The sequence below is a fragment of the Leuciscus leuciscus genome, assembly GCF_965113295.1.
Source record: "Leuciscus leuciscus genome assembly, chromosome: 1".
Lineage (NCBI taxonomy): Eukaryota > Metazoa > Chordata > Actinopteri > Cypriniformes > Leuciscidae > Leuciscus > Leuciscus leuciscus.
Window position 1 is genome coordinate 50,417,542 of NC_138725.1, and position 12,857 is coordinate 50,430,398.

At 39.4% G+C, this 12,857-nt stretch overlaps 1 protein-coding gene across 1 annotated transcript; it reads left to right on the plus strand.

The window, feature by feature from the left end:
- The first annotated feature begins 902 nt into the window (after positions 1-902).
- On the plus strand, positions 903-4,113 carry LOC309508772 (uncharacterized protein). The gene is made up of 7 exons (XM_082183242.1): positions 903-977; positions 1,292-1,993; positions 2,080-2,266; positions 2,592-2,713; positions 2,884-3,112; positions 3,355-3,507; positions 3,758-4,113. The coding sequence occupies exons 1-7, from the start codon at positions 969-971 to the stop codon at positions 4,027-4,029; spliced, it is 1,674 nt and encodes a 557-aa protein (XP_082039368.1). The 5' UTR covers positions 903-968; the 3' UTR covers positions 4,030-4,113.
- The last annotated feature ends 8,744 nt before the right edge of the window (positions 4,114-12,857 follow it).

Consider the following 12,857-nt stretch of genomic DNA (forward strand, 5'->3'; position numbering starts at 1 on the left):
ATTTCCGTCAATAGAACCAACGTGACCTGCACCAGTAACGTTAGTAGCAGTAGTAGTTTGAGCAGAGTTGACGAAGTATCAGGTTGTAGGAAGATAGTTTTTGGACAATCATGGTTATAACGTGCATCGTAAAGGGTTGTGATAACAAGGAGAAGGTATATAGTGCCGTCATGTTTCACAGAATTCCAACTCACCACATACAGCGGAGAGCTTGGTTAGCTGCTTTGAACAAGAATCCAAAAACACCGTTGACGACTCTGAAGAAGTGGCGTGTTTGCTCCGACCATTTCACAGCGGAGGACTATACCTGCACAGGAACGCGCCTAAAGGATGAGGCTACACCGACAATATTCAAATCACTAACACAACAAAGTGGATCATGACCCAACGCTGTAAGTGTACTTTTGCATGGTATTTGGTTGTCCTGGAAGTGTCAGTACCTTATCTGAGTAACATAAGTTAGCTGTGAAATCAGTGCACTTCTGAGACAGGCAATAAGAAATGACTGTTTGATTTACATAAGGACTGAGCGCAGAAATAAAAATGCAGTATAAGCCTAAAACCGGGGGGGGGGGGCACTCAGGTGAAGCACTGAAAGAGTAGGCTACTGTCTACTTATGTAATACCCTGTGACAATACTTTATACAATACAATACTTACTCGGAAGAATGTAAAAAATATATAAATATAAATTATGGTAGTGTTTTTATTTGCTTTCCAAAATAATAATTATTGTCATTGTTATTCCTGTCATAATTTTGTCAATGATTATACAGGCAGAGTTGAAAGACGTACAGCAAGATCTGCCAGAACAAGAGGAAAACTTTTTTGTTGGTGTACCTCATTCAACCCCCCAGAAGCACAGAGCTGAAGAGTCTACTGCTACATTCAAAGTGCCCTTGTCTGCACAGCTAACCAGTCCTTTACGTTCAAGCAAACCAGCTGTTGCCCTGGCTCCCACATGGACAATGCAATCGGTAAGCTAATGAATCTTCATGTTTTATACAGACTTACTGTATGATTGCAATATGACATACATTTATTTGACATCTGATTCGTGTCTAGGACACTGCATCGACATCCACAATGATGGTCATGTGTAGACCATGAAAAAGTCTTGTATTTGAGTGACCCGCTTCTATGTTTGCTATCAATAATCCATAATACAATTTATGGAAACCATTACACTTTATTTCCTATCAAGTCATGTAATTGTTTACTCAAGATGTACTGGATGTGGCACTGGTATGCAAAACCAATGCATATTTTTATTTTTATTTGTCTACAACAGGAAACACACCACATTGAAGCTACTGTGATGGATATGAGTGCAACATCAGTGTTTGATGTCAGCATGACCTCAGAGCCTGCTGTTGATACCGCAGACACCAGCTTTGTGCCAAATTCAAGCCCCTCCACCACCACCACAGGAAGCTCTTCAAGCATCTCTGGACAAGCCAGAGGTTGGAAGGAGAGGAAGTGGATTGTAAATGAGTCCAAACTCATGGAACTCTTTCAGAATTGTACAACCTGTGGTGCTGCGATGTGTGACCTAAACCAGACAGTAACACAGTTCGGCAGTAGAATCAATATAAATTGGCAATGCAGCAATGGCCATATGGGACAATGGGAGTCATGTCCCAATATACGTGGAATGGCGGAAAATAACCTTTTCGCAGCAGCTGCCACTCTCTTTACCGGCTCAACATACACTGACATAGCTGACTGGGCTGGACTTTTAAACCTGCAGTTGCCCCTGGAGGTAACTTTTTACAACATACAGGCAAGCTACCTGCTCCCAGTGATTGAGAAATCATACACACAACAGGAGAACATAATCAAAGCAAGATTAATTTGCCAAAGCGAAGACGGTGAAGGAGTGCAGCTAAGTGGAGACGGCAGAAGTGACAGCCCCGGACACTCCAGCAAATACAACACGTATTCTTTTATGGATGACTCCACTAACCAGATCGTGGGGTTTGAGATGATGCAGGTAAATTGTCAATTATTTCCAAAAATCTATGGTAAATTCTATAACATGTTTTTAAATGTCATCATGCATTCTTTTGTGCTCTATAGGTTTCCCAGGCCTCCAGTTCGGTCGCAATGGAACCACTGGCCTTCAAGAAAGGCCTGGAGAAGATCCTGGATGAGGGCATTGATGTAAAAGTGGTCACCACAGACCGGCATCCGTCCATAAGAAAAATTATGAGAGAAGAATATCCTCATATCATTCATCAGTTTGATCCGTGGCATGTCGCCAAAGGTTAGTTTACTGTTAGTCTAAGCTGTATAGCTAGAAAACAACCCCAAATATTTTATCTCCATTACTGTCTGTTACCAGTGTTGCACAAAAGTTTTTTTTTATGGGTCTGTATAATGTGTGCGGCGCACTCATTTCCATGTTTCTATAGCTAATTGTACCTAATTTGGTAGTGATAAAAAAATTAAAATTAATGCAAAAGCCAAAAACATGCAAAAGAGACTGAAACACAAGTATGCATGTAACAGATATGGCTGAAATGGTGTGCCACCATAGTCTATGCAATGCATGAGATTACCCATAGTAATTCTTTTCTATAATTTTTCAGGATTTAAAAAAAAATTGGTTGCAGCATCCAACAGAAAAGAATACAAGGATCTTGCTCCTTGGGTCAAGAGTGTCAGCAACCACATGTGGTGGAGCTGTTGCACCTCCAAAGGAGATGCAAAGGTACCAAAGCATACATAAACAGATCATCACAAAGCGATATTCTATGTTTTTATATATATCAAATGCTATATGCAGCTCAAATGTACATCAAATTTTTGGTCTTCAACATGGAAGCCAACTGTATTGTATTACAGACGGTTAAAAGTGTGCCTCTGCTCTTGTGTTTTCAGGAGCTGCTCCGACGATGGATGTCTCTCCAACACCACATCACTGGGGTCCATCGCTGGGAAGAAAACGGAACGGAATACAGATGTTTCCATCAGGACTTGTCAGCAGAGGAACAAAGAACAAAGAGGTGGCTAAAAGGGAATTCCCCTGCCTTCAAAGCCCTTCAAGCAATGATTATGGACACACGTCTCATAAAAGACCTACAACAGATGACACTGTTCAAACACACAGGTATGTGTATCAAAGAGTTTGACATGCAGAATAGTAATATGGTTCAAGTCAAGTCTGTCTCAGTGAGAATAGGTTCTGAGAAACTATTTTGCAATAAGTCTGTATGAGGGGGGGAATGTTACACCAGACTTGATCAATAATACTATGCATCCCATTTATGATACAGTGCTTCGAAAGAATACACAACTTTTCATGCTCTTGTTTTTACATTGTAAAGCATTTTCTTTTGTTTTATTTTTCAGGACAACTTGAGGTGTTTCACAATGCCCTTTTGAAGTACTGTCCAAAGCGACTTCATTTTCAATACCCTTCAATGAAGGCACACACTATGCTAGCCATTATGGATCACAATGAGAATCACTCCACAAAGCGGGAACAGGCAACAACAGCAGCTGGTGGGTACTAAATGAATGCAAATTACTGTAATGTCACTGTGTATTTTCCCTGCACTTCTCTATGTGTCATCCATACATGAACATGATCTTCAAATAAATGCTGGCACAGATATGACTGACTAATGAATTGTTTTTTTGCATAAAAAACAAAAATAGCCACAGTCGTAACTTTTGTAATAATATTATAAATATCAAAATTATACATTTACCATACTTCTAGCACGTTCGTTCATACTTTTTTTTATTTCAGGCCTCACAAGACACAATGTTGTCTTTCAAAAGCAATCAAAGCAGTGGATTGCTAGACCAATCTATATGAAGACGACTCAAAAATTCAGAGATGACCTCATGGACAGAGTGATCCAAAGAAGACTTGACCCCACAATCAGATTCAAAGACGCATCATCCCGTATCCAAATACCTCGCCTAGCTGCCAACATTGCATTGCAAACAAAGCCCAGCAAAGAGGAGGTCATACAGTCACACACCTCAAGATTCAAAGGTCCATCGGAGCCATTGTAACTCTTGTTTACAGCTGACATGAAAAAGAACCTGTGCCATTGAAAAACCACAGGAGGGGACTTATACTTGCATAGCAAGTGTAGAAGGCAAATGTCATTTATTATAGTTAATATTTTTGTTGTTATTTTGTTAAATAAATTACGTATTTTCCAAATTTGTGACTTCACTTATGTTTGAACAAATCTGACAAAACACCTTTTGCCTAGAGAACACATGGCCTATCCTATTTACTATGGGATTGAATTGAAATAAAGATCCTTGATATTGCATGAGTGATTATATCAGAAGTCATTTGATTTAGCAAAAGAGATAAAAGTATCACTCTAGATGTTGTAGGTTCAAAGCTTTATTTATACACATCAAATATAGGAAACTGAATTGAATACAAATGAGTAAATTGAAAATAAATAAGTGATAGAAATACATCTACATAATGGTTGTAATATAGTAAAATATAAAAACAGGTTGTCTACTATTCTGACGCAAGCTGCAGTGCAATTGTCCCACAGATGTCTGTGAAACATGTAAACATAATTTAGGTCTGAACTCAGGGCCCAGCACATATTGTCCAGTAACAGTCATATGCCTACATATCCATTGCCTCATGTAGTTCTTGAAATCCAACATAGACACCGGACTCAGAAGGATATCTTTGTCGTATAGTCCCGACCACACATGATGGCAGTGGTTTCCGATTGCCTCTGCCCAAAGTTTCGCCCTGTAGGGCCCATTCCAGCACTATCCGGTAGGAAACCAACCTATTTTGACTGAGAAGATAGATATAGTCTAAGTATATACATTTATAAATGAAAACATGATACATAGGCATATTTCAATAGTTTCAGATAGCACTTACTCTGAGGATAGCTGGCCATCTGGTCCACTCGGGGTGGGTCGTTTCCTCCAATTGACTTTGTCACGATGAAAGAAAAAGTTGACAACTGCCGGGTGAATCATCGCTGCAAACGCGTCGCTTGCCGCGACACATGCGATTTGTCCAGGGTCTTCTGGATCTATATTGACCCCCACCTTCGATGGCAACACCTGGTCCCATTCTGAACAGCACAGGCTCTCAATTTCGGTCGGCATCTGTTCGCAACAGTCACACTTGCACCACCAATTGCTGTTTGCCCGTGTTCTTTTGCCGGCTCCGGTCTGTTCTGGTTCATATCTTTCTTCCCTCTCACGGTCCATAAAAGCTAATTCCTCCTCCGTGTACTCGGGTTCAAACAGATATGGCTCTGGGTCTGCTACAAACAAGTCTTAATCATCTACAAAGTCCGCCATTGCAAATGATCTCTTGCAGTTTGCTAATAGCACAGGTGGTAAAAGTCACGTTGGTTCTATTGACGGAAATGAGAGGGAGGAGGAGAGGGAGCGGGGGCCGGTGAGAGGATTTTTCACGAGTGAAGATATTACTGCGCCAAGTCAAAGTGCTCCCAAGCACTTGCTATGGTATTCCGCCATACAATATAGTTATCCATTTTACACGCTTATAAAAGCGCAACGTTTTGTTTTGTGTCACCGTCCTCGGTCGAGTTACACTACTCGAGTAACTGTATTTAAATAGGGAAAACGTGGAGGTGTTTGGTAGCTTCTCTGCTTGGCCCCTATTGAATGAACTGGGCTAAGCTAAGTGCTAACAAAGTTTCGCGGCAAGACAGAGCGATTGAGTGCACGCACTGAGACGAGAGAGGTATGTATCAACTCATCTTAGTTAAGGGAATAACATAGTTTAATATGAAAAAACGGTGAAGTATCCCTTTAACGCCTTTGTGGAGATTCTATTAATTCTGGTGAAATCAGAAAAAAAAAATGCACACAAACATGTCCATGCATCTTAATATACAATCAAATAATAAAACAAATAATATACAAATGGTGATGAACACCTTTGGTTTTAATGAGAAAAAAAGAACCCAGAACCTCTCTGACATGCTTAACAAAAGTTTTACCAACAGGGCCTTTTTTGGTTTAGCACTCTCATGCTAATTTGCCCTATTTAGTAAATCTGGCCCTTAAAAGTATATTACACCCTAAAATAAAAACAATCCCTTGCCTGATAATCTTTTATGTATGGATTTTGTCCGGTTTTAAGCCAAAATTAATTTAGGCCATAAATAGGTCTTCTAGTAGATGGATGGATTAGTATTAGGTATTATGTATTATTTATGTATTAAGACTCATGTATTGTTAATCCTATTATTGCCTGCATAATGTTGTCCTTAGCTCTCCGATCTCTTTGTAAATTTGTTGTGTTTTTCTGTGCATATTAGCCAGTACATGGCAGTTGTGGTTTGTGTTATGTGTATGCTGAGAACAAAAGAGTAAGTGAGTCTAGTGTTCCACCTGCTGCTGCTTGCACTGTACTGTTATGCCACTTAATTTGGTTAATTTAAGAATTCTTTATTTTAGAATGCCTCTTCATTGCTTCTTACCAAGGACATTAATTGGCAACGAGGTACTTTTTTCTGGAAGATGGCAGCTTTCTACTTTTCCCACGCCATTTTTGAACCAGCTATACCTTTTGACACGTGGCTTCGGATGTTCCAGATTTATTTACTTGTTGTTGGTGCTTCTGGAGATGCATGGCCAGTTGAACGCAAACGAGCACTGCTTCTACATTGTCTGGGGACTGAAGGCCAGAGATTGTTTTATACCTTGCCGAATCAAAGTGATTAAATGGAAGCGCAATGCTTTCATGAAACATCTTCAGGCACCAGGAGAAACTAATTCAGTACATAGCTGCTCTACGGGACTAAGCGGCTACTTTGGACAAGATGTTGCATGATCAGTTGGTGGAGATTGTGTCCAGGAGATTGCTTTTGGAATCTGAATTGACTCTTAAAAAAGCCATTACTATTGCCAACAGAAGCTTCTGGTTAACAAGCCAAATTATTATTACTCGTTCAGTTCCTGTGCAAGTGATACATGCAAAGCCTCCACCTGCACCTGGACATCACCACCGTAGACCACCTTTAAAGCCACAGTCTACAGCAAGTACTTCAAAGCCTTCTTCATCTACTGGACCTGATTCCTCATCCTGTGAATGCTATTGTTGTGGATTTAAGAAACCCCTCATGAATGACCGTAGTCGTCCTGCTGCATCGGCAACGTAATAACTGTAAAAATATGGGACATTATTTGCGGGTGTGTCTTTCGGGACAAGCTTGTTCAGTGCGTGAAATTGACTTGCCTGAAGTTCAGATCCTTTCTATGCATGCATGACTCACTAACTGATCAAATTTGATGCACTGCTGTCATTGCGATTGCAACTACGTCTGCACATATTGAGCTTACCATGGAATCTGGGTCATCTGTTTCTATCTTGCCGAAAATTGTGTATGATACACACTTCAAGAAAGACGCTTTGCTGCCTCCTTCTTTGAAGCTGGTGACGTAAAAGCTGCGTAAAAGGGGTTTCCCGAGTTCGTTGGCTGGTCTCCTCATGCTTGGATAGATGTCTGTGGCGGCCACTCACGTGGTGTGGATGGCGGATTGATGGAAAGTCTTTGTTGAAGCTGGCTTTGCAGAAGAAACGTGGACCGAAATCTTGCCGCAAAACTTAACTTAGAACCGAGACTCACAACGGAAAAGAAAGGAAACTAAGAAAAGAAAGGAAATGATGAGTAGATGATGGCTTGAATGAAGTTGTTTAACCCATGTTCTTCTGATCTTGATTTGGGTTATTTTGTCTGCGCGTTTACATGGTTACTAGTCTGTCTGGTCTCTTCTCCCTTCGTGCACTTTTCTAACCTTGTTGAGAACTCTTCTAAAACTTTGTTCGGGTCTAAGATTTTAAACTCACATGTTTGTCCGGCCTCCTGGAAGAAATCTGACCAATTAGACACTGGCTTTATTTAGGAGGTGGCGTTCTCTTCACTTCTTATCGTAAAAAAAAAAAAGCTTATCTGTGATCCCCTTACTCTCTAAGCTCTAGCAGAGAGGAAAGAGGCCACAGTTTAGACATTATTACTATTATAAGAATACGAAACATTTTACACAGATTTCAATCAAGCCATCTTTTGAATCACGAGCATACGATCATACTGATATGAAACACAACACACTTTCATTCAAACATCTAACAGTTATAACCATTAAATGACTTATATGGCATCTAAGCATATTATATATTGTAGAAACAACATAGAATTATGTAGTTGCATGATGTTTGATTATAAGTCCATCGAAAATTGTTCTGGGATGGTTTTATGTATTTATAGGTAAAATCTCAGTTCTTGTGGTTTGACGAGATTAGAACTCTGGTTTGGTCATTCAGAGGTCCTAAGAAGAAGATGGTTTGTTTTGTATCTCTGTCGTGGGGGTCGAGCAGCTTCTGCTGTTATCTTGATCGAGCACTGAGCTGTGCCATCTCTGAGCCAATCATTATTTTCCAAGCTATCTCACATTGACAAGTTCTTCCTTTAGTTTGGCTCATCTCTTTGAAGCTTGCATGGCCGTAAAGTTCTTAGCTGGGGGTTTTCGTTGGTTAGGTAGACTGGCAGGAGCCTTCTTTTATGGCTCTTGGGTTGGTGATTTGGTGTCTGTAATGTTGAGTTCTGTGTGGAATTATGTTTGAACAATTCACCCTGAAGATTCATTTGTGTTTTGGTTCGCACTCAATCCTACATTCTCGTGCTCCGATTCCCGTACTTGGATGTTTTTTTCTGTCACTATCTCTTATGTATAGTATGTATCTTAAGTATGACATCACCTGCTCCACGTCATTCCTAGTGGTGGAATCTGGCACAGCTCTGCTTGGGATGGATCTTATTAATGGGTTACATCTCCGTTTTGAAGGCAATTAAATTTTGCCAGCGCTGTCATCAACTCCTGTGCTGCGATTGTCTGCGTTGATGTCTTCAGCTGCTTTGAGTAACACTGAAAAAAGGGAAGAGCCTCTGAAGTGACATAATTCCTGTCATAATAAGTGTTTTGAATGTATTAAATACAAAAACCGTTAATATTAAAATGATTCCTTATTTTTAATCATAATGACACCTGTTTCCCACAGTATGTCTTAGTATGTAAGTATAAGCATATCTGTTCTGTTCAGCATACATTCCCTTATATTAATAATGGGCTGGATTATTTTTTCTACCACATAACTTCATTAATTCAACTAATACATGGGTGTTGTCAGGATGGAGCGATTTCAAACCGCGTTTTTGAGACTGTCTTTGTTCACTGTAGTTTTAAGGAGAAAATACTCAGCAATGGTGTTGACATGAATTTGCACATGGTTTGTCAAAAAGCATAACAAAAATAAATTAAAAAAACCACACACATATAAACAACATTGAAAACTTGATTTTCACCAAAGGGTGTCTTTAAATACATCCTAATAAACTCCAAATCCGGCCTACAAGGCAGATACATGTGGAATCACAACCAGTTACTGAAACTGACTTATGCCCAAAACTGACAAACTAATCTGGAAAGGAGAGGGAACAACAACAATATACTAAAAAACAAATATTCATTCTAAACTAGAAATTAGTTTAGAAATTAGACATCTAAAAAAAGGCCCGTCACTGGGCAGTGCTGGTGAATTTCCAAATATGCATCTTTCCACTGTAGATGCTCTGGTGCTCTGGTTGCATCTCTGAAACATTGACTCAATAACAAATAACAAACCATTAATAAATTACAGAACAAAGGTGTACACTGATAAAGTAATATATCTTTTCTCACTTATCAAATGTTGGCCAAGATTTTTTCCCTTGTCTACTGTGATAATTTGCAGATTACTGCATTAAACTACAGTGTAGGTCTGCAAACCTCCAAAGATGCAAATTATTTTGTGGGAAGGGTCAACGTCTCCCCGACTCCTGAAAGTGTGTTATAAGCTGAACTTTCAGTCAGTGCATGTGTTCAGTGACTAAAACAGCTTCAGTGTAACCAATAACTGTTTTACTGGCTTTTTCTGTTGTAATGGAGATGCTACTATATGGACTCCTACTGATGATTATTGCATGTGAGAAACTCCCATTTGTAGTAGATTATTATTTCATTGTTCTAAATCATCTAACATGATTTTTCCTCTGTTGATCAGGTGTTAGTGGTCAGTCTTTGAGCTCCTCAGATTCTGTGGTGAAAAGACCAAGAGAATCAGTCACTCTGTCCTGCGGTGTCTCTGGATTCTCAGTGAGCAGCTACTGGATGCACTGGATCCGTCAAAAACCAGGGAGAGGACTGGAGTGGATCGGGGGGATTGATGGTGGCACTGGCACTAGTTTTGCTCAGTCTCTACAGGGCCAGTTCTCCATCACCAAAGACACCAGCAAAAACATGCTGTATTTAGAGGTGAAAAGCCTAAAAAGACTGAAGACACAGCTGTTTATTACTGTGCAAGAGATTGACAGTAAGACAAAAGACTGCAGGGCTGCACAAAAACTATTCATGTGATGTCTGAGGGCTCAAGATATTTTTTCCCAAAAATACAACAAGCTACTTTTAAATTTAAACCCTTAACATACTTTTCATGGAGGTCTTCCTAAATGCACGAGAAGCATAGGCATACTGCAATCTTTAAAGTTAGGGTATTCAATTTCGCTGTGGCTAGCAATAGCAAGCTAGCTTTGAAAGCATGAGATCCCATGAGATCCCTTCAGAGCGTCTCCAAAGCCATGCCTCCTCCAAAACACATGAACTTGCAGGTTGCGCACAGCCAGAGCAGATTCAGCAAAGCAAAATAAGAGATGCCATTAAATTACTTAATGTCTCAAAGCACATAACATTGCAATAATAATTCACATAAACAACTTAAAGAGCTATTACTTGTACCACCTGACTGCTGCAGATTCATTTCGGCGTTGATAGTGTTGACATAGAAACACATAAATCTGAGTATGAGGACACGAACAGCTCCGGGCAGAATATTATGGGTTGCCGTCTCTAAATTACAGTTACGACATGGTGTGAACGGAGCATTAGCTAGTTGTTTTGGTTCAGGAGGAACTGTAAAAGGTGGGTTCTCTTTGTTTGTGGTGTCAGGTGACTGACGTCTGTCTAACTGTGCATAGCCTCATGGAAAATGCTAATGATGTGTGATGTCTGCGTGAGCAGGGTGCACGGAGGTATGAAAACACATACTCTGACAGGCAGGTAGGACATTTTATAATGTTAACACTAACCCTGTTAATGCAACCCAATCTCATGAAATGCATCTCTATAGCACGCATTGTATTTATCATGCGATTTATACGTGAAAATGAGTTTTTACATGCATACGATACGCACTGTAAACCCTTTGGGTAGGATTAGTGATGTGGGGTACGTGCATATTATACTCTAGGATTAGTGGTGTGGGGTACGTGCGTATATTACAAGCTATAAAGTGTGTATCATATGCACGTAAAAACTAATTTTAATGTATAAATTGCAAGAGAAATACAATGTGTGCTATGGAGATGTACTTAACGCTAACACTTTGTTTTGATGGTCCCCACTACTGACATTCTACTGACTAGAAGTAACTTTGTAAGTAGATGTAAAATTATTCGACTACCCCTACGCTATATAAGGGATTGTTTACTAATACACTAATAAGAGTTTTATCTTCATGTTTACTCTCACAAAATTGTAAAAAGGGCTCTTTAAAATGCTGACAACCAGACTTATTCATGGTGTATACTGTTGTAAATGTAAATTTTTCATGTTGTTGGTGTCAGACACTGACCAAGTCAGCGGTCATTAAACCTGGATGATCTCACAAACTTACCAGTAAATCCAAAACACACATCTGAATCAACAAAAGAATGGCTTCAGCAAAGAAAGATGAGTCTTCCAGACCTGAATCCGACAGAAAATCTGTGGGGGACCCGTGGACACTGCGCAGAGGAGATGCCTTTGCAATTTAACAGATCACGGCGTTCGTGGCTCGATTAGTCAAGACTGTTTTCCAAGATGACTCCAGCCTGTAAACGCGTAATGTACTGTCTTTATAAAGTATCTTCTTATTAAACTGTCTGTACACTTACAAAGTTCTCAATGCTTCGGTTTGTATGTAGGGACCCTCATTATGCAACCGTGTTAGTGTGAGGCTATTTTGAGCCTTGTTAGTGGTATTAACTAGCGATTTACTTTTACTTACACTATGCCCCATATACTAGTGTTATAAGCTAATCTGTTTTTAGAGATAAAACTCTTTACATTCGATTATCATGAAAACGCATCCCAGGGAACGATTGACTCGGTAACACTTTACAATAAGGTTCATTAGTTAACATTAGTTAATGTATTAACTAACATGAGCTAACCATGAGCAATACATGTGTTACTGTAGTTGTTAATCTTTGTTAACACAGCTGTTCATTGTTTGTTCATGTTTGTTCACAGTTAACTAACAAGATTTGAATAAACTATTAGTAAATGTTGAAATTAACAAAGATTAATAAATGTTGTATAAGTGCAGTTTATTATTAGTTCATGCTAACTAATGTAATTAACTAATGAACCTTATTGTAAAGTGGCACCATTAAAAAATAATTCAGACACCAGAAGGGTGCACCCTTTCTCATTAAATGAATAACTGGTGGTTGTGATGAACCAGTTTTGTTTGAACACACCTACTCTTCTCTGTTACACGCATGAGTAAATGCAAACTCTGTCATTTTTCCTATTTAAACAACTAGTAAATGAGTGTTCAATCTGAAGAGGAAAAACAATGTTCTCCCTAAAGCTCTTTCTGCGGTTGGCGACTGCACACAGTGAGTATTTTTATATTTTAAATTTCTGAAGGAGTTAAGGGGAAGTTTTAGGGAGTTGAAATTTAAAACCCAAACCAATTTTATCAGTATTGTGATTCTATGTAAAGCATTTTC

What these genes read in the sequence shown, in the direction of transcription:
- LOC309508772 (XM_082183242.1), top strand. An exon ending in TCCGTGGCATGTCGCCAAAG is followed by an intron (nt 2,267 to 2,591) that starts GTTAGTTTACTG and finishes ATAATTTTTCAG; the next exon opens with GATTTAAAAAAAAATTGGTT. An exon ending in GACACTGTTCAAACACACAG is followed by an intron (nt 3,113 to 3,354) that starts GTATGTGTATCA and finishes TTTATTTTTCAG; the next exon opens with GACAACTTGAGGTGTTTCAC.